We start from the raw sequence: 22,706 nt of genomic DNA, 5'->3' as shown, positions 1-22,706 counted from the left end.
GCTCATCGTCTTGCTGCATGTCCCATTTGCTCTGAAGATGCAGCTCACAGACACTTTCTTCTTGAATTCGCTGGGATAATTCAGTGGCAAAACAGGCCCACACAAGGACATTACCACCCCCATGTTTCACATACAGGATGAGGTTCTGATGCAGGAATGAAGTGTCTTTGTTCTTGCCGCTCTCTGCCATGTACACCATGGTTGTTCAGTGTTCTCCTGATGGTGGATTCATGAACATTAACATTAGTCAATGTGAGAGAGGCCTTCAGTTGCTTAGAAGTTACCCTGAATTCCTGAAAATTAACTTGTGATCCAGAAATTATACAATGTGAGGATTTTGAGCAGGAACAGCCACTCTATGTGTCACAGCTCTGTGCACCAGACTCTCTCTCCACCCACGTTCCCATGAGAATGATCTCCAGTTGGGGCAGAAGCCATTCACTATGTAACCTCTCTGCTTTCCCCCAAAGGACCAACTGGCTCACATTAAGTGAGCAACCCAGCAAAAATGAAGACGTATGCCGCGGCAGAAACAGAAGGGTGAGACCAGGCCATGCTGAAAATAAGACTGTATCATGTCAAAATAAAGAAGATGTTGGAGGTTGAGAGCAGATTCTTATCTTAGATGGTGCAGAAACAAGAAATATATCCATTACTGCCTCTCTTGACATCATTTTATCATCTTTGTCTCTTATCTCCTGTCTGCATTTGCATCGGTCAACTTCTGCAGACCGGTTTATCACTGTGCAAAGAGACTCACTGACAAACTCACATTGTCCCTCCACATGTAGCGTTTCATAATCCTGGGACAAGGCCATCTGTCTGGAACTAATCTCTGTATATTGCTTCCATGCAGAGTGAAAAGCAGGACAGATGAGAGACAGTGAGGAGGTACATCCTGTGACAGTCTGAGGATTTTTTTTTTTTAAAGTCCATGGACCCTCTGATATCCCATGATGCCCCAGAACAAGTAAAATCTTCAGCCTCTATTGCCAACTCGGTCTGGATGACCATACAAGGCTTCAGAACTGAAAGAAGATTACAGCAGCTACTGGACTTCAGTTAGATTCTTATTCAGTTTCTCTCTGTCTTTCCTCTTTCTGTCAACATAGCAGTTTCTTTCTCTGCCCTCCCATTCTCAGCCTTTATCTCTTATCTTGCTGTCTCTTTTTACTGTCCCCCCTCTCTTCTCTTCCCCTTTTTCTTTTTCTGGCTACTTCTCATTCCTGCTGTTGCCTCGCCTCAGCCCACAAATAGAGAGGGTGCTCTAATAGACCTCCCTCAGCTCTCCTGTCCCTGCACTCCTCCCTCTCCTTCTTTCGTCTTTTCTCTCTCCTCCTCTTCCCTCCCTCCTCCTTCCTCCATCCCTCCCTCCCTCGCTCATTCCTTCTTTTCTCAGCCAGCCCCAGATAAGAAGAGGGCAGAAGTAATTCTCCCCAGCCACTTCTGAAAGTGGAGCCACCAGAGAAGGGTGGGAGATAAAAAAAAAAAAATATTCTTTTTAATTTTCTGTTTTCTTTTATTTTTGGATATTTGAAGATTATTTGTCTTATATTTTAACTTTTTTTTTCTATCTCTTTAATTCTCTCAATTTATTTGTACATCATTAATTCGCATCCTCACTTCTACTTTATTAATTTTCCTTTTTTTGTACACTTAACTTTCTCATCCATATTTTTGTCTTGGTTGGATTTGGATTTGTAGCTGATACATTAGGGCAGGAATTTCAACTAAACCACGAACTATCAGCCCAATGTCAAGCCAGTGGATCCATCCTGAAAAATCTTCATCATCAAAGAACACAATTAATAACGAGAAGACAAAGACGTGCTGAGGTGATCTGAGAGGACAGCGTGAGACCAAAGAACAGGTGTTGATGTTTAGGAGCTGAAGAAACTCGTTGCAGGATCTGCCCCCATGGATTAACTGTTAGATGTAGAGCCTTGTGCATGCATCCTGCGCACAGATGTTTCCCTAAGGTAAACTGGGGTCAAAGTGTGTGAACGAGTTTCTCTTGACCCTTGCCTCACTGAGAGAAAACACTTTCATATAGCTGAAGAGAGTGTCATGAAAGGCTTAAGTCTCCGCTGGGGGTTGCTGGTGCTTCTGCTGCTTTGGACCTTGTCAGTCATCACTGATGCAGCCGGCGTTGCGAATGCAGAGCGAGGACGAGCTGGAAGAAGCCAGAGAAGAGGAGGAAGTGGCGGCGGCGGGGTAGGAGGAGGTTCAGAGAAAAAGAGGAGGTTTCACCGCATCCAGCATGGCCAGTGTAGCTACACCTTCATCCTGCCGGAGCTGGACTCGTGCCAGGGCGGAGGATCACAGACGGAGCAATATGGCGGCTCTCGTGGCGGGGCAAGTGTCGTGCAGAGAGACTCGCCACCTGTAGATGCCGATTGGTCGACTCAGAAACTACAGCGCCTGGAGAACACGATGGAGAACAACACGCAGTGGTTACAGAAGGTAGGACACAAACTGATATCTTCTCTCTCTATTTGATGTGATGCACTAAACATAATCTGACTGGTGTGTAATAGAGGTAAACACGTGCTATTTATGTTCACCAAAAACTTTGTCAAACAAAGTAGTAGAATTCTGTCGTAATTATGTAAGAGCTTATGTTTTTATTCCCACATTTTTCACGTTATGAAAGAAAAGCCTCACCACTTTGTGATTTCATAATGGTGCAACCCAAATTACAGAGTGGGTTTGTCACCAAATGTTGTTGATGGATGCCATATTGTTGAACCCTTTAATCATTTGACAAATGAAAAAATACTACAAAAATATGAACTGAACTCCCGTCAAACAACTCAAGATGCCTTGAGTTCTTGAGTTGGCAGGTCGGTGATCTCTAGGACAGAGATCAGTGTTTCTGGTTGTGACTCTGGAGATGTGGCAGCTGATTTCAGTCAGGGCCATTGGCTGTATATACAGGACAGAAAAAATGACTGTGTTCCCTCCTATTATCCTGACGCACTGTAATGTTAACGTTTGAGCAATAGTGGGCCGCCAGGGCCAGCAAAGCCTTTTCTGCTGACCTTTATCAGTCACTGACTTATATTTTAATATTTTCCCATTAATCTTATTAAATTATTCCCAATAGCCTATTCTTTTCATGTTATGGCTTGTCTGTCTCTCAGCTGCGGTGCTTCTGGCAGTGTAACTATGCATTAGAGCTTTTGTCCAGTCATATTTCAGCCAACATGTGTTGCCGGAGTCAAAGGAATCTATCTGGGCCTTCACAATTAAAACTGCAGGTGGCTGAAACTTGAAATACATTGTAATGACGCTGATCCTTTAACCAGTCACATTTCAAGTACGCATTCCTAGGCCTTCTCTGTAGCCTACGGTAGCATCAGTGCTTTAACGTCCTCTGATTGGAGGGTTTAATCCTCTGTTTAAGCCAAGCTAGTGGTTCACGTTTATCAGTTGCGAGTTGCACAACCAAATCGTCCCTGTTAACTTTTTGATAGTTATTTTTTAATCCCGCCATGGTGGAAGGAGGAGAAGCCTTGTTGTAGGTCTTCTTAGAAAGCCATTTCACAGCAGACTTTGAAGGGAAAGTACGTCCAATCCCGGAGCTAGCTAGCCTGACCCAGCCGGGAAAAGGGTGTGTCCCCCACTTTCAGGAACTACGCATGCTACTGTTGGCTGACAGGCTCCGAGGAGAACTCAAAATTGTTTCTTAAGTTCTGGTGAGTAAAATGAATTATATTTACATCTTTAATGTATATTTTTGCCATTTTATTGGGTCGAAATGGATGCTTCTGCTGGATTTGATGTGTGTGGTGCTGCTGCACAGCTGTGGCTGCGGTGAGTGAGAGGAGACTACTTGAATTGTTCCAAGTGAGTTTCCTGCTTTAGTAATGGCATTCATCTGGCCATATGAGATACCTGTCTACGATTTTATTGAGTATCCGTATCGTGTTCATGGTTTCTAAAGCAGTGGCGTCATAAAGATCGTATTAAGAGGTGTTTTGAACAAGGTTGGAGGGCCTTGAAGGATTCAGACTTCTTGCACCTAAATGGATTTTGGTCATAATCGCTCAATTTCAGAGTTTTTTTGGTCAATTGGTCTTGAGTCTCTCCACTGGGAACTCATTCTGCTCCGACGAAGTTCTGCCGGGCCAATCAAATCATTTGGGCGGGGCTTCATGATGGACAGAATAGTAACAGTGAGGTCATATGAACGCTGTGGTGTTGAATTCCTTTACACCTAAATGACTCTTATTGGTTGAAGGACTATCTAACTGATGCAGAGGTATTTTTCTCTATATCAACTGAAACATGCCCCGTAATGAAATCCAGATGGAGCGTTACCAGACTCTGATAAGAGTTGAGGCTAGCTACGACAGCCTGGTATGTAATAGCAGCACTGATGTGGACATGCCCGACTCCGACACAACTAAATATCTCCTAAGATAACTTTCACTTGAAACTATGGTGGAACTAATTAGATGGGAAACACTGCAGCATTGTGTTAAAAGAAAACGTTTGCTTGTATGAGTGAACCTACAATTCAGTGGACAAACCCTTCATTCACTAGTATTTGCTTATGATTTTCAAAGTGAATAAACAGTGATAAGTTGAGAGCTATGCTAATTTGTGTGCAAACATGAGGAAATACAGAAGCCTCTGCAGACTGTACACATTCAGACCACACAGCGTCCTCCTGGATTTCATCATCTCCTGACCCTTCAGCCTTTAGTCAGACTCCTGCTAATGTGCAGATTGAAATGATTTGCGTGCATCAGGTGATTTTGATCCATTAAATCAAATTAGTGAATCATTTCTGAAAGGAATCTGTGTGCAGAGTCCCCATTCATCATCATTAGAATAATTTAAACCTTACGGAAGAATGAGAGCTTCTGCATGAAAAATCCAGTGGTTTTAGGATCATAATTTACCAAACGCACATTGACTTAGCAGCAGATTTACAGTATTTACCTCCCTGAAAATGTTGGCTAAATACTGTACATCATGGTTGACATACTACTTTCTTAACTAATCACATGGAAGATAAATGTTAATGACTTTTGTACACAGATCTGTAGGTCTGTAGTGTATTGGCTTTTTTTAGAAAAAGAGAAGCCTGCTGAGTCTTTCTTCAACTTCCCAAACATTTGCATCAGTTTCCCCTGGTTTCAGAAACACCCAGGGTGGCAACTCGAAATGAACAACCACAGCTCTTGGAGTTCATAAATAGTGACACCATTGCTTAGATGTGTTACTTTTAGGACTGATCACATCTCTTTACATACGCATAAAAGCTGACACACCAAGCTGATGGTTGTTCATCATGTTGAATCAGCGGTGGAACTTCAGTCAGAGAGAGATCATTCTGATTGGATGATCAGAGAACAAGAGCACGAGAAGAGAAACAGGAAGTAATGAAAGTAAAGCTAAAAGTTCACTCAGAAGACTTTATTTTTTCATCTTCTTCATTCTTCAACATTCAAATCAACAAATGCAGTATTTCCACAACATGATAATTAGCATAATTCAGGACAAGCCAACTCTGTATGACAGTTTGTAGCTCTTCCTAGCTTCCTAGCCTCCCAGCTAATAGTAGCTCATCCTAGTCTCCTAGCCTACCACCTAATAATAGTTCTTCCTAGCCTCCTTGCTAATAGCTCTTCCTAGCTTCCTAGCCTCCAGGTTAAAAGTAGCCCTTCCTTGCTTCCTAGCCTCCCAGCTAATAGTAGCTCTTCTTAGCCTCCCACATAAAAGTAGCTCTTCCTAGCTCTTCCTAGCTCTTCCTAGCCCCCTAGCCTCCCAGGTAATAGTAGTTCTTCCTAGCCTCTCAGCTAATAGTACCCTTTCGTAGCTTCATAGCCTCCCATTTTATAGTACTTCTTCCGAGTTATTTCATCCCAGGTGCAGAATGTACCAGCTGGTAGTTAGCTGCAGTCTTTGTGGTGTGTTCAAGTGCAACATTTTGGTCCAGACACAGGAGACGTCACAGTTGGCCTTTGCTGTCAGTAGTTACCTGATGTCAGTTTGATGTATCCAGGCCTTAAGTGTTAATACTTGTCAACTAAACAACTGCAATCTGACAAACACATTTATCAGTGGCACAGTAAATCTAACATTTAGTGTGTTATCACTCTCATCCTATGTAAATGTAATTTTATATATGGCGCCATTTTGTTGAACCTGTTTTTTGTACATAAGAAACTGAAACCTATAGATTAAATTTTTTTCATCACTGAGAAAGTACACTCACAATCGCTTGCAGGTCATTCATACACTGTCTCTAGTCTACTTACTAGTTCAGTTAGATGTTGTAATATCAAATCTCTAAGGTCCAAAGGTCATTTTGTTCCAATTTTATTCTGGTATCTAAATGAATCCACATTGTTTTAGTCTATTTATACAGACTTTTATATTTGTAGTTTTTCAAAGTCTGCACATTTACAACCAAAGAAATAAAATCTCCTCGTTGTTACAGTTTGATGGAGATCTGCTCAGATTACATAGATACATGGATTTAGATACATTCCAGAGTCAATGGAGCAAGTGAGAACTTCATTATTTCTGCTGCCCACCAGAGCTGATGTCTTTCTTCTAGTGGCTGAAGGAGGATTGAATTACTTTCTGTAAAGATGTTAATCTGGACAGAGTGTGAATTCAAAATGCTTCACTGGATTAGACCACAGGGACTTTTAACTTGTGTGAGGTCAATGTGTGTCTATAAACGCCTGAAGGCTTGTGTGTGTTTACCACCCACACTGTTAACCCTCAGAGGAGATGTGGGTCAAGTCCAGAGCTGAGGTCTGCAGCAGTCTGACAGGAGACAAGAGGGTGACCTTTCACCTTCAGGGTTCAGTGACGGCCCACCATCAATATCTGATCAGTCTCTCATTCTGAACATCAGTCATGTTTGTCACTGTTGTCTCATCAGAGATAAATCCATGTTCTTATCAGATATAACTACATCTCTTCTTACTTTCTTTGCCTTTCTGTCTCGGATTCTGTCCTTCCCTTTCTCCTCCTCCCTGATGAAAGTAAACCCCCTTACTCATAGATTTAACCCTTTAGAGAAAGAGAGCTCTTTCTGTTGTGTCTTTTATGCTCCCGTTAATAAGATATTCTGAGATTTCTTTTCTCTGTTTAGCCAGTTCAAAATCGAATTTATCTGAACTAGGGCAATAACATAAACTGTCGATTTTCTTAAAATGTCAATCCTCAAGAGACTGTTTCAGCAATAGATACACTTGTTAATTTTTATGCACACTATTTAACGGTGTAAAAATATTACAGAATAGGGTTAGGGCCACGGTTATGGCTGTTATGACTGTGTCTGAATAAGAGTTTAATTTGGGAATATTTCTGTGGCAAACCAAATTAATCAACAACTTGAGAAAATAGCTGATGGATTAATTAAAAAAACAGTAAAAAAGTAAATCAGTAGGTTCACTGACTAATTGAAAAAAAAATCAATAAAATTATCGAAAAAAATCTATAAATGAATCAACTGTAAAAATAAAAAAATAATCAACTAATTGATAAAACACTCAATAAATTGATCAACTAATTGAACAAATAATTAATTGATTAATCAATTATTAATACAAAAAAAACCCAATAAAAATTTAAAAACATCTATGTACCAGCATCAGTGAAGTGAAGATTTGTTTGTCTCAGGTTTTACCACTCACTTTAGTCTCTGTTTGGTTTCACGGGGAAGTGTGGCCTCTGCAGCGGTTTACAAGTTTTTGAGGGAGTGGGTCTGTAAACAGCAGTAAGTGAGGTAGTTAACAGGGGGCTTGTTTAGTTTTCTGCCAAATGACTGACTTCAAATGGACCCGTGCCTGAGAGACTGAGGGAAACAGGAAAGCTGGTTGGCTAGATCACAGGCCACCTATCAACTGCTGCTGCTACACTACACTTTGATGTAGTCAAAGGTTATACTGATGATAACCCTCTGCAGAGACAAAGACAGACTGCAAAAAAAAAACCTGATGGATAAGACAGAGGAAAGTAGGGAAACTGAGGTTTGTGAGTGTAGAATAATATTCATAAAGTCAGTCAGACGTCAGAATATTTTACAATTTATGGGAAATATCAATTCATATATTGTGAAAGTACTCCATATGGGCCTCATTATGAGCCCAGTTACAAGCATGTTTATGATCAAAACTGTTGCTAGTAAATGATTTCATTGTAATTTAACTGCTGCGGGTAAAATGTTTTGCTTAAAGCTAAATATCTACAGACAGAAGCATCTGTTCTGCATCTGTATGTTAAGAAAGGGTAAGGAAATACCAGAACAGATTCCACAAAATATGTAATAAGAAGCAGAAAAGACCAAAACTAAAAATTTAAATCAAATGCAGTTATAAATCTTTATCACAGTTTATATTTGGATGTCTTTAAATGTTTTACTCAGTGATCCACAACTGCGTCCATAGTTTTTATATATGTTTTAACACATGTGTAATGCTCAAAACAACACCTTATAATACCTTAAAACTACACAATGCTATTTTTTAATGTTAATAGTGAAATGTTTAGGAGATAACTTGCACTGGAAAACTGAACATGGAGATTAACATGCAGCTCAGTGGAGCTTTTTGTTTGACTCGCATTGGCTCAGAACTATTTTGAAGTAAAGAAACATTTACTCCTTGGTAAAAAAAAAAATTAAACAAAAAATGAAAACTCAAACTGGAATCCACTGCACAGCTTGACCTTGGTGGTAACTGATATGTGATATTTGTGCAGGTTTCAAAAATAACTAATGTCAAGGTAGGGAAAAATAAATAACGTGTGGGAACTCAGTGAGTGACAAAGACTACACAGCTCGTTCCAAAATGTGTATCATCTCCTTAAGTCATGACGCACACACCACAAATAGATGATTGTAGTTTTCATACAAGAAAGTGTATACAGTACATTTCTCTATTTTTGCAGGAGCTGGTGGAGACTAAAACGGATGTAAAATGAAACAGCTGGCTGTGAATTGGGAAATGTTGAGTGACATAACAAAAAGGGCATCTGTTTGTGCTGGAGTTCTTACGTCCCAGCTTTTTTGGTTTTATTCTTCCACTGTTTGGCGTGTACGTCAAATGTGAAGGAATTAGACAGGATCAGGAAACTCAAAGGGAACTTTAATGAAAACATATTATCATGATGAGCAGGTAATCCAAAAACTAAAAAAAAAAAGGCTAAAAATACAAAGAACTAAGAAACGCCTACTAGGAACAGAGAGCGAACACCGGTAAGGAAAACAAAAAAATATGTAAAAACATTCCAGGCCAGATATGAGCAGAATAATGACCAATTATACTGGAGAGTCTTTTGTAGATACAGTTTGACCTCCGTCTGGAGAAACACCTGGTCTGTGAGCTGCTGCTCTGTGCTCCATCATCCTTCACAGCCTCACATCAAACAGCTCTGAGCAGAGTCCACTGACAGCACTAATAACAGCCTAATGACGGCCATTATCTGCCAGGCAGCCTCCTTCAGTCTAAACACAACTGCTCACAATTCAGCTCTTATTCTGCTGCCACTGGCTCTCAAATACACTGTAAAAAGCTTGGTGTAGAAACTCAGTAGAACTACCGAGTGGAAGTAAAAGTAGTTAGTCAGAGGTTTTCTGTAATTGATCGTTTTTATAGTTTTTCTATTGGTTCAGCGGGGATGAGTTCGACTAGAAAACCACGAGCAGTGAAATGATCATAGTTTCACCGACAAACATAAAAAAAACCTTTCCACAATTTGTCAAAAGCCTTTTTTCCAGAATGATTCTTTATTCATATTTATTTAACATCCTGTTGAGTGTTTGTGTTTCTTTACCCATCGTATCTGACTGTTGACACTGTCTCCATCAATGGACCAGATGAACAGTGTTATGGTGCGTTCACGCTATGGGCAACTAGGCTACAACTCAGTGTCAGTGACACCGTCACATAGTCGCCATTGGAGTGACACTTGAGCAGTCGGCGACGTTGTCAGCTTTATATAACAAATGCATTACGTTGACTGAAAATATGTCGCACGTCCCCGAGTTATGGCCCACACACAACCAACAGCTGTTCATGGTTCTGAAACAACAGTAGGCAGAGCTCCATTAGAAACGGCAGCTGTAATATTCTTCAGCAGGCATTGACTGTAACTATAACACGGCAACAGGTAAAGCAAACACATTGGTTGACACGTCACCACGTCGGATGAGCGACAACAGAAGTTGAAGCCAGTTTATCAATCAATCAATCAATCAATCAATCTTTATTTATAAAGCACTTTAAAAACAACGAGGTTGGCCAAAGTGCTGGACACAGACATGAGAATATAAAAACACAAAGAAAGATTAAAACAGGATTTAAATCATAAAACCAATCAAACCACGTAAACAATAAGAACTAACATCTCATGCTGAGTTAAAAGCCAAAGAGAAAAAATGTGTTTTAAGGGAGGATTTAAAATGAGGAAGACAGTCGGCCTGTCTAATGTGCAATGGCAAGTTGTTCCACAGTTTGGGGCCAGCAACTGCAAAGGCCCGGTCACCTCTCATTTTCCTTTTTGTCTTTGGGACAACCAACAGTGACTGATCTGCCGACCTAAGAGAGCGTGAGGGAGTGTACGGCTGGAGCAGTTCGGACAGATACTGAGGAGCGAGGCCATGAATACATTTGAATACAAATAAAAGAATTTTAAAATCAATCCGGAAACGGACAGGGAGCCAATGAATTTCTGCTAAAATTGGGGTAATGTGATTGTGCTTTTTGGTACCAGTTAAAAGTCGAGCAGCAGCGTTTTGAATGAGCTGTAGTCGAGACAGTGACGCCTGGCTAAGTCCAACATAAAGTGCATTGCAGTAGTCTAAACGAGTTGTGATAAAAGCATGGATTAAAATCTCGAAGTGGTGGAGAGAAAGAAATGATCTTACTTTGGCCAGTTGTCTCAGTTGGAAGAAACTGGACTTAACCACTGTTTTTATCTGTGCATCCAGTTTCAGATCACTGTCAACTCGTACACCGAGGTTAGTTGCTGTCTGTGTTAAATGCTGATTTAAAGGCCCCAAATCAGCATGGACCTTGGAGGCCTCACTAGGCCCAAACAGCATGACCTCGGTCTTGTTACTGTTCAAGTGTAAGAAATTTACAGCCAGCCATGCTTTGATTTCTGCCAAGCACTCTAGCAGTTGATTTGCAGAGTAGTTGTCTGTTTGACGGAGGGGCATATAAATTTGGCTGTCATCAGCATAAAAGTGGAATGCAATGTCATGTTTTCTTAGAATTGATCCAAGAGGATCCAAGTAGAGGGAAAACAGAAGTGGGCCAAGAGTAGAGCCTTGGGGCACTCCTGAGCTAAGGGGCGCTACACTGGACTCAGCTGTTCCAACATGGACACAAAAACTTCTTTGGGTTAGGTAGGACCTAAACCAATCTAGGGCATGACCACGAATGCCCACCCAGTTCTCCAGGCGAGACAGGAGGATCTGATGGTCCACTGTGTCGAAGGCAGCTGTTAGGTCCAACAGAACCAGAACAACACAGTGACCAGAGTCGGTGGCCCAGTTTATATCATAGTCAAACAAATTTGTCCCGTTTGCTTTAGGAATCCTGAGTTTTTGGATTCAAAGATTTTGTGGTGAGAGTTGGTCAAAATATTTATCAGTGAGCAGATAGGACCAATATCATTTTGAAAAACATAAAACATTACAGTACTGATGTTTTTGGTTTGTTTTGCAAAGGACTATGACCTCAGTGCATTTTACGCTATAAAAGTTTTTCAGTGCTTCGATACGGAAACGACACCAACATGTCTGTACCAAGGTATCAGCTGATATGGTGACATGAACTATTTGTCATTCTGCTGTGAAATTAGTTTAAGTTCAAGATTTGCGTGAGTTAGAAATCTGAATGACTGAAGTAAAATGTCCGGAATCTTGAGTTCAAGAAACAAAATCCTGCATCTATTTTAGTAAATATTTGATCCAGGCTTCACATCCCAGTGGTGACTATTCAAAAAGCAGCTGCAGTATTTAAAATAAGCTGACAGACGAAGTAAGTAAGACACTGCAGCCTAAACCAACATATTACTAAAACAATAGAACTAATAGCTTGCAGTCTTGTCGTTAAGTCCTCCGCAAAGTCTGAATTAATAGTTGCAAGTTTTTGTTTCTGAGATCCTCTCAGAGTTTATTGCCCTGCTGGGAATAACTGGGAAATGATTATTGAGAATTGGAGGCAGCGATGGGAATGTTGGGGAACGGTTTTAACCCTTTATAGGGCACTCATTGAAATACTTGGAAATGTTAAATTTCATAAGGGCATAAGAAGACTTTTTCACTTTTGAAACATTTGTCAACATTCTTAATTTTGATGTAGAAAATCAAGGTCAATGAAATTACCACATATTTACCATACCATATACCTTTAGAAGTACTGATTCAGGTACTTGTCAACCTACACCTTATCACATTAGGCAACATTAGGCCACTTCTTCATGGTACCTAATAAATCACTTATGCTCAGCGTTCATGCAGAGGTAGACCTTGCAGCCCACATTTGACCCTGATTTGACCTGAGAATGATTCCTTGACCTTCTCTGACTGGCTGCTGGGAAACCCCACACTTCTAAACCTCACTGAGGGACACAGGGACACAATTTAAAGTGTGCGCTGAAGTTACCAAATATGTTTCCTCGCCCCATAAAATATGTTTTGTGCAGATCTACTGGGAGGTGATGGGAGTGTGTTGTGATCTGTTTTAAACCAGATCGCAAAGATGTTTGACCTCAATGGCTGGAGGAGCTGGTGGTTTATAATATGATAATGTAAAAGCCGGAGTCTCAGCCATGTGCTTCTGATACACAGTTTAGTGTTTGTGACATTGAAACAAGAATAAAATCAGCATTACAACTACGAAAACTGACCTCAAAACAAAACACATCATTATATGAGTCTTTTTCTGTTTCTGAGTATTTTTAAAATCATATTACAGGGATGAAGATTAAAAATGACACTGAATTGCACAACATAATAAAACAAGATCCACAAGCTTTGTAAGTAGAAATTAGAAACATGAAAATCAGGATATGAAATCGCAAGGGATATGACTGTGGACAGAGAATGTTTGTGTCAGTGTTAAAAGAACACAGTAGAAATGTAAAAACATCGTGTGCAACATGTCATTCTGCAAACTGGAGTAGATTTGCACATGTGGCTATTAAATTAAATCAGTCAATTAGAACTGGGGACAACTGTGTTCTGCTAAATTGGTTAACAAATTTGAATCCTGGGTGGGTTTGCAAATAGATACAGTACATCAAGATGCCTGACAATGAAAGAAAAAAACAACACAATGAGGCTGTACACAGAGGCAGAGTAGAACTTACCTCAACTTTGGGGCGATGACAAATGAGAGCGACTGTTACAGCTGACTGACATATGACACAAACACAGAGTTCCTCATATGATTAAATCAAGGAAACACCGTATGATATGAATATGATGGCAATCAGTGAACCCATTGGTCTGATAACTTAGATGAAGGCCTGTTGCATGTACTGATCATTGTTCAACGTCTGACCGGCAACTTCAGATGCAAGACTGGCACTGAAGTTGAGAGACGACGACAGTTTACTCATAAAAATTTCTACAGGTGCTCCATCTAAGGTGTAGTATTTGCTTGACAAACATTGCGTGTTAGCTTGTTTGCCATCATGGTATGACAGGGCTTACTGCCTCTTTTGCTGAACACAGGTAGGAAGGGAGCCAGACCAACCCCGAAAGGTGGTCTGGAGTCTCTCTGTTGGTAAGTGATTATGCTCCTGCAGAGATCTGCCGGACCAATCACCTCGTTTGGGCGAGGCTTTATGAGAGGATAGACAGAAGAGTAACAGCGACGTAGTCATATGCATCATCTGAAAGTTTTGTTAAAAATAAAATGGCTTGCACAGAGGTATTTAATCCTTTGTATCAGTTGAAACAGGCCCCATAATGAAATCTAGATAGTACCAGACTTACACAATGTAACCGGAAGAAATTAAACAAGAAATGAGTTGCCAGCATTAAAAGATATCATCAAAGTCCAAGTACTGCATTGGAATCTTTGGCTGCTACTATTTGCATCTCTTGTCAAGTTATCAACAGCATCAGTGCAAAATAACTGCAGCTGCTTTTTGGACCACATGTGGCTCATTTTCAGACCTGGTTACCGAAGGATTTTACTGCCCTGTGAAGAGGAAAAGGATGAAAAAGAAACACATCAGTTTACAGGAGTTTCCTTTTAGCGGGAGCCAGGTCAGCTTCTGCATCACTGCAGCTGATTGCGAGACTGTTATCAACACAGTGAATCTGACTGGAGGCACACTTCAAACAAGCTGGCGGAGGAGCACATGGATGGAAGGGAAGAAAGAAACAGAAAAGGAAGAAACTGTGGCTCCTTTAAAGGACTAGAGTCGCATCAGAAAGTTAATTCCCTTTCACCAAAAAGAATAGAGTTAAAACTCAGAGGTGATCTGTTAAAAAACTGCTGATTCAGCACTAAGTCTTCGTTGCATCTGAATCACAACAGATGAGGACACAATCACAACTCCCAGACTCTGACCACCAGCCAACAATCAGACTAAATTCAATTCTGCTGACTCATTGATCGCAATTAAATTTAATACAGTTCAATTTTATTTATATAGTGACAAAAACAATACAAATGGTCTCCAGACGCTTTACAAAACCTGGCCCGAAACTCCCAGAGATCAGATCTGAAGTCAGACAGCTGTTAGATTATCTCTGTTGAGATGCTTGTTCATAGCGGCTGCGGTGTTGTTGTTGGCTGCTTCATTTTCAGAGAGCATCCATTTTGGGAGCTTAACAATGCAATGGGCGGTTGCAGGAGCTGCCACTTCGGTATAAATGTAAACACTGGGAGGAATTACATTGTTAATGGTCCATGTAGCTCTAGTCTTTGCTTCTTGAACTGAAGTAACATGCTTGACAATATGTAAAACTCTGCTTTAAAACGTGGTAGAGTTAATTATCTTGGCATCTCCTTGTTACGTGATGTTCCTTCCCTGGAAGTCAGGCCAACTTCTTCTATCTACAATGTTTTTGTGGCTCCCATTTGGTCTGGAGTCTCTCAGTTAGGAGCTGATTATGCTCCAGCACAGATCTACTGGGCCAATCAAAACGTTTGGGTGGGGCTTTATGTGTTGACGGACAGAAGAGTAACAGAGACGTAGTCATACACGTCATCTGTGGGACATGAAGTTGAGTTTGTTTCCAACTAAATGGCTCTGATTGGTTGGAGGACTGTCTAACTGATGCAGAGGTGTTTTATTGGTTGAAATGTTCAAATGTTCAAAAAAGATGCAAAAACCTATTCTGATAAGACTTGAGTCTGGATACAACAGGCATTTTACTGAAAATTCATGTTCAGACTTTCTGAAATACGCATCAGCTTTTCTAATCAAGTCACTGACAATAATGATTCATATAGAAACTAGCCTGAAAGAGTCACAGGGAGAGGCTTGTTTCTAATAAGACTAAGCTGATAACAGGTTCTGCAGAAAGTGCTTAAGTATCACTGGGGCGTCTACATTTAGTTACTCTGAATTCAAGAGGAGAATAAGACGTGTTGCGACTCAGCTTTATGTCACAATGAAACTGCTGATTGTAGTTCAAAAGGGAAAGAGGCAAAGCAGGACAAATAGAGGAGAACAGTTAAAATATAGGATGAAGTGTCTGAGACAGAGAGAAAGCAAATAAAGGATGAAATAAGGAGGAAGACATAGTTCAGCACTTCCAGATTAGTTGACTCTTTACCCATAAATCACTGCACTGAAGATGGAGAGGAACAAAGAGGGTGGGAGAGATAAAGTTAACTTAGATAAATGGAGGGGAGGGAGGTGAAAGGAAACATAAGACAGAAACAAAGGGGAGAGGGAGTGAAAATAAAGAGAGTAGAGAAGTAGAGATTTTATTTACGACTGCAATGACCCAATTATAATTGTTTCCTAAAGGCAATTACATTTCTTTCCAGTTGTTTCATAGTGTGAAGTTCAGTCTGTACTTAATGTGTCTGTTAGATCAGTTAATCCTGCAGGGTGCTCTGAAGGCTTTGCTCTTTCGTTGTTCTGCCACAGAGGAAATAAATTCATGACAACTGGAATCTTCTGAAGTTAATGGCATTTTGCTCAGTCTTTAATGTCGATGATTAAATGATTATTCTTAAAATTAAGTTCAGTAGAGAAAGGGCCACACTGTGTTAATGACATGCTGTACAGTAGTAGCCGACAGATGATTAAATAGCAAGAGAGAAGAAAGTAGAGGACAGGTGCTCAGTGCATTATGGGAAGTCCCCCAACAGCTTAGACCTATAGCAGCATAACTAATGGATGGTTCAGGGTCGTTTGTCAAAAAAGAACTGAAACTGGGAGCAGGCTCCACGAGATAGGGGTCCTATAGCTGAACCGCTATCTCTAATTCTACATTAAACCACAAGTAAGCCTGAACTTTGAGAGCAAAGTGACCTATTGGGGTGATATTTCTATAAGGTGTTTAAAATAAGATGGTCTTTACAGGCCTTCATTTTAAATTCTCATCTGGATTTTACAGGGAGCCAATGAAGAGAAGCTAAAATTGGAGTAATACGGTCTTTCTTGGTTATTCCCGTCAATGCTCTCGCTGCAGCATCTTAAATCAGTCGGAGGCTTTTTAAAAACGGAGCCAAGAATTACATCCGTCACAGATCATAAGCTCAAATAGACAGACAGGACTAAATGTTTCTGACAGAGAGAATCTGTTCCTCTGTGGACAAGATTCACTAACGTGGGTTTTATGTGTTGCTGTATTTCATGTTTCACTGAACAAGAGCACGAGAGAAAAAGAAATGAGATCTCTATCAAAGTGTTTCCATCTGCTTCACAAAAGCAGATGTTGGAAAAGAAATGCTGTGTAATATCCACGCCAATACAGTGTATCAACGAAATATTAGCAAATACTGAAAGTTAAATCAGGAAAGCAGAAGAGACAGATATGGGGCCTTATCAGTTTATCCGATGGATAGTGATAGCAGCAGTTTACTGTAGAACATCACATGGGCCGCAGACTCTCCATCTACTGTCCACCAGCTGCTAAACATCTCAGCTGTAAGACAAACACACATATATATATGTTTCCACCTTTGTGAGGACCTTCAGTTGATAAAATGGATTCTCTAACCCCACAGCCCTAACTAAAATTTAACCTTAACCCTAAACCAAAAACCAAGCCTTAACATTTTTAAACCCTCAAAACATTGCGGGGCCTTTTTTTTTTTTTTTTGTACTATTTTCACTATTTTTATTTAACTTGTTCCTGACTTAGCAGATCTTCACATTTGTAGCTTAGGTGTAGTTTGTCTGTGAAGGTTCTCAGTCATTCAGCTCATGGTATATTCAAAAAACAGGCTGAAACAAGGGAAACTGGACTTGTTGGGTTTACTGAAGGCGTTTCATTCATGTAGCTTCTGCGTTTTAAAAGACTTGTGGGTAGTTGGGGTTTAAATAGGAACATGTGTTCCTATTGGGACATCTTGAGGCAGCGAGTTTGGAAATAAAGCACAACAATGCAACAACACAACTTATAAATACACACAGATCTATAACAACTTCCTCTACAGCAAGGTCCAAAATCACAGAGGCTTAAAACAAGGGCAGATGTCGCAGTTACTAGATCCTTTATTTGACTATAGACAAGGCACAACAACTACTGGAATAAAAATATCCTTTAGTCTGTTTGACATGCAACCAGTATAAAATGCACAGAGGACATGGGTGGGATCAATCATAATCTTATAGGTCTTCTTGAGGACATGTTTTAGTGTGTAAGGGCCCCAACTTCCTTTTGTGGACAGAAATCACCCATATTGTAAATTTTAAGATTGAGGTTATTATTAAAATAGATTAGTTTCCATAGAATTAATATATCTTCACGTCAGTGAAGATTCCCAGTTGCCCAGGTCATATATCCAAAAACAAAACTAAAAGAAAGGCAACCAGATACAGGCGAGTATCTGGTTGTTAATGTCATGCAATTTTCAGGTGGACAACACAGAAATGTTCCATGTAAACCCTAAACTCTCCGTCAGTCATTTAGAACCAAAGATTTGGATGAAACATCTTCTAGAAAAGTCAAACATTTCTTTTGTTTCAGCTGTTTATTTATTTATTTTTTTGTTGATAAATCAAGTTGATATAAAATCCTATGAAGTGATGCAAACACAACTGTGTGTGTGTGAGAGTGTAACATAACTTCTAATAATTTCTCCACGTTATGTTCTGCAGCTGCTTTTCGTCTTGCTGATTTTTAAAAAGCCTTTTTTTTCAACAAAGCCTAAGTAAACCCAGATACGGAGATACGTTACGTAAACACACTTTTCTTCTAATCAACTCATCTGTTGCACAAGGAACGACCATGATTACACCCATATATGAAAACACCGTTAAACACACCAATACGCTCCCTCTCCCTCTCACTAAACCATGTACGTACACATGAAGTACAGATGGACTGACATACAGTCACACATAAGTTTGTGAGAACAGAAAAACAAACACACAAAGAATGCTCGACGGATCAACACATACACACACACGCACTCACACACACGCACAGCCTCCGTCTCCAATCAGCTGTGGTGATTCCCTTTGGATGTCCATATTTACTGGGTTCATTTGTAACTTAGCTTTTCCCAGGGAAACACTGCTGTCAGCAGAACAGCTGGAACAGAAACAAACACACAGTCAGCAACTTTCCCATTACTGCCCTCCACTCTGTGGATGTGTGTGTGTGTGGGGGTGTGCACATAAAATACTATTTGCATGTGTAAAAAAAGCCTTAATATGGTCATGTGTTTGTTCTCAGTCATCCAGGTCATGGTGTATCCAAAAAAAAAAGATGAAACAAGAACAACTGGACCTGAAGACAAGTCTTTTAGTCAAGTCTTCAATTGTAAATGACTGGTGGGGAGTTGAGGTTTAAATAGGTGCATCTGTTGGTGTTTTCACACCTCTGGGGTATTTATATTAATGACCAGATACTCTTCTGGAATATGAGGAAACTATTTTCCAGTCTTAACATGTGAATGGGGATGAAACTTCTTGGGGACAGATGTTCAGATTGTGATGTTAATTGATGTCAGATTATATCTCAGTCCTCCTCCCCTGTTCAGAGCAGTCTTCCATTCTGACATCTCTTCCTTTACTCCCCTTTCAACCCATCTGTCTCTGGCTTAAATTTGGATGTTGTCTTCAAAGGAGTGTCTTCTGTCCTTCAGGTGTAGGTCGAATGATTTTATGTATGCCAGTTGACACTTACAGAAGTCCTGTTTGGAGTACATGCCAGTGTCTCTTGATTATCAATATAATCAGTCTCCATGGTGACATGGGCGTTAAGTGTATTTATAACATGACAACCGGTGAAACAATCGCACATGACTGGTTGATGCGTCACCACGTCAGATAAACAACAAATAGAGCCAACTCAACTTTCATGTTGCGCACCTTGCCCGTCATGTCGTAAGTGTTTGACGTCCACTTGTTGCTTCATATTCCCCGCCTTTCAGTGAAATGAGTTGTAGTCTGTTGCTCTCTCGCTGCGAGTGTGAACGTAGCATTAGCATGATGGCTTCGAGATGGAAACAGTTGCCTAGTAGCAATGTAGCCACGACTTTCAGCTTTAACGTCAGACATTCACATGTCTTGCCCAGTGACTGGGATGGACTGCAGCTTCCACACGACCCTCCAGAGGATAAGCGGTTGTCAATAATAAACGAATGAATGAAGAAGAATTTAGATTTTGAAAGTTTGATTATTTGATTATAGTTGCTAATTTACGAAAATAGTTCACGTTCTCGTCCTACTTTTGTTTTTGCTGCTTTATATTATTACATTGCAATGCCTCGCTTTATAACTTTCAGTCTCAGTGAGATTCTTTTTTTGGGTACATGGTATCTCTTTCCCATAATCCCCATTTGAGCCGCCTTGGTTCTGCCAGGTTTCCTTCTTCACAAACACTATTAAAGGTTTTATTGATTCTAGTTCAGTCTCATAGATGAACGGCAGAATGTAATAGAACCAACTGTGGCGCTTCAGGTAGCAGAGCTGTGAATTAAACTGCTCAGTTTAATTTCAAATTGGATCAAGAAGCCCTGCTGGGATAGAATCTGCCTCTGCTTCAGGGACAGGTGGCCAAATCAAACAAAGATATTATGTTATTTAATCAGGATTAAGAGCAGCACTAAGGGTGAAAGTGGTTTTATTTGATACCTCTGGCCAAATATGTGCTTAACTGAATACAAATGAATAGTGTACACATAAAATGCTATCCAATACACACTTAGACAAACAAACACAGCCTGCCAACTTTCAAGATAGACGCTGATATTTCACCGCTGACGTCTTTTGGAGAGTGTTTGTGTTGTTGGAGTAAAACAGTACGTGCCGTTTGTGTTTGTAATGATTATTCAACCTGTCACCAACTCCTTAAGCCATTAATTCAGGCCACTCTGCGCTACGTGACAATGCCAGCAGCAGAAGGCTCTCATTAAGCTTTCATTTGGTCTAATTATATAAACAGTTGATAAAAAAAGATAAGACTAATTTTTTTGATTCCCCTGAGGCAACCTAGGAGATTCTAAGCTGACGAGATGGGTTGGTTGGAGTTGGTAACGTCCGAACATTTAGTTCTGCTGGGAGCACAGCTTTATTTAAAACAGCTTCAAGGCTCCTTTTCATTGATGTTTGAAAGCGTCTTTCCCTAGAATGTTTTGGACTCTATACTCCACTTATATGACCCAATGAGGACCCACATGTTTCACTTACATTCTGACATAGGTTTTCATCTGTTTGTAACTGTTGTTTATCGTTGTGTTGTGTATTTCTACTTATTGTGTTTGGCCATTGAAGTGCAAAGCCGAGCTTTGTGAAAAAGACAATAAAGTAAAAACAACTAAGTAGCTACAGCTCAGATCTGGTAACAGCTTGATGAGCAGCATCCAAAGCTGTGAGCTGACTGGTGACAAGGGGTTGCACAACTCCAGATTTTTTAAAGTCAACTGTTATGTGACGACAGTCAAATCGACTACTGGCTGAGGACATCACTCATAAAAACAAAGAAGAAACAATGAAATAGGTTCTTGACCTGAATACATATGAATTCCAGTTCTTACTGTGTGCAGCAGATATGTATAGCTTATATGAAAACAGGCTGCAACTCAGCACCATCGCTGATTTACAACCTTCTTCTCTCTGTTGTTAATTGACTGCTGTTGAGAGGATATGGACCATTCCTCTGCTAGCGTTAGCAGATGCCTTGTCTTGATTAACAACTGCTAGTTTACTGCAATAACCCACTGGGCTCCTCACCGGTCTTCTCTGAGGCGTCCATGTTGTTACTGTCACATGATCAGTGGCTAGTCAACATGACAACATCGGTCAACATGTCGACAAACTGACTAGTCAACTAGTACAACCGCTACTAGTGACCGGTTGTGTGGGTTGTTCTCTACACTCATAACACAGAGTAAGTGGAGTATGGAGTCCAAAACACTTGGATATTGTTGGGCATACACACAGTCACAGTTTGTGACAGAGGGCATATTGGAGAAACAGGTGGAACAGGAGAGCCAGATTGGTTAAACAATACTTTCGTACACCAGAGGACAAGGTTTTCAGGTAATATGACAAATAGTCACATCCACTGGCCTATTTCACCCTCAAACTGATGTGTAGGTCCAAAATTTTTCATTGGTGTCCAACTGGGTTTAGTATGACTGTGAAGACCATAGCATACGATACATATCATTTTCATGCTCATTAGGCCATTTGACTCCATTGGCTTTAGTCTCTCCAGTGGGACATTGTTGGAGCCCAGACCTGAATCCTACAGAAAACCTGTGGGGGACCTGAAGAGAACCGTGTCCAGGAGATGCCCTCACTAGTTGACAGACCTGGAACGGTTTTGCAAAGAGTGGAAAAATATTCCCAAATCAAGATGTGCCAACCGATGGACACTTCACCAAACAGTGCTGCAATAAAATCAAAGTATTCGTTCAGGGGTGTGCACATTTAAGCAGTTACTTAATTTTTTTCTCTATGAAATGTTTCTTTGATTTTCAGTAGCATTGCATTGTAGGATGAAAAGTGCAGATATGTCTGATGTTTATACACATCTTATATCTACAGTACTGTATTTTGGCCCCAGTCAACAAAAAGGTCCTCTAGGAGTTAATCCTACAGACCTAAAATTAATCACTTAAACAGGGATGAATCTGTTTAGAGGACATGCTGAAGGCTGTTTTACTAATACAATAAGGGAAACAAGGTCCCAACATCTGCTCCATCTCAACAACAGATAAAGAGGTAATGCTGCCTGGTCAACATGCTAATCCATGGAAGGGTCTGGTTGAAGGTTAGAACACATTCTCAGTAATGGTGAGCAGACACACACATACTCAGAAACACATGCTCAGCCAACTCCTCACCCATAAACACACAACCATCCAAACACATTCGGGTGGAATTTGGAAAATCATTATTTGGTCATTAGTCTGGTGTTCTCAGGGGGCCAAGTGATAAACATTGGCTGCTTTAAAAACGTCTTCACCTCTCTGATCCAAAGAAAACCTTGTGTTGAGTTGACAATAGACAGAGTGCAAACTGCGCAACACAGTTAATCACATGTAAATATGTAAATGGGACATTTTGAAGAC

At 40.4% G+C, this 22,706-nt stretch overlaps 1 protein-coding gene across 1 annotated transcript in view; it reads left to right on the top strand.

The window, feature by feature from the left end:
• Positions 1 to 1,949: 1,949 nt before the first annotated feature.
• The window catches only part of angpt4 (angiopoietin 4), a gene marked incomplete at its 5' end in the record, with an annotated part of 60,466 nt that continues 39,709 nt past the window's right edge, over positions 1,950 to 22,706 (top strand). Inside the window, 3 exon segments of the mRNA XM_084543463.1 lie at positions 1,950 to 1,997; positions 2,000 to 2,050; positions 2,056 to 2,463. Of these exon segments, the coding sequence (XP_084399589.1) occupies positions 1,950 to 1,997; positions 2,000 to 2,050; positions 2,056 to 2,463 (507 nt within the window).

This window comes from Chelon labrosus (genome assembly GCF_963514085.1).
Source record: "Chelon labrosus genome assembly, chromosome: 4".
NCBI classification, from domain to species: Eukaryota; Metazoa; Chordata; class Actinopteri; order Mugiliformes; family Mugilidae; genus Chelon; species Chelon labrosus.
This window is presented reverse-complemented; position numbering and strand designations above follow the sequence as displayed.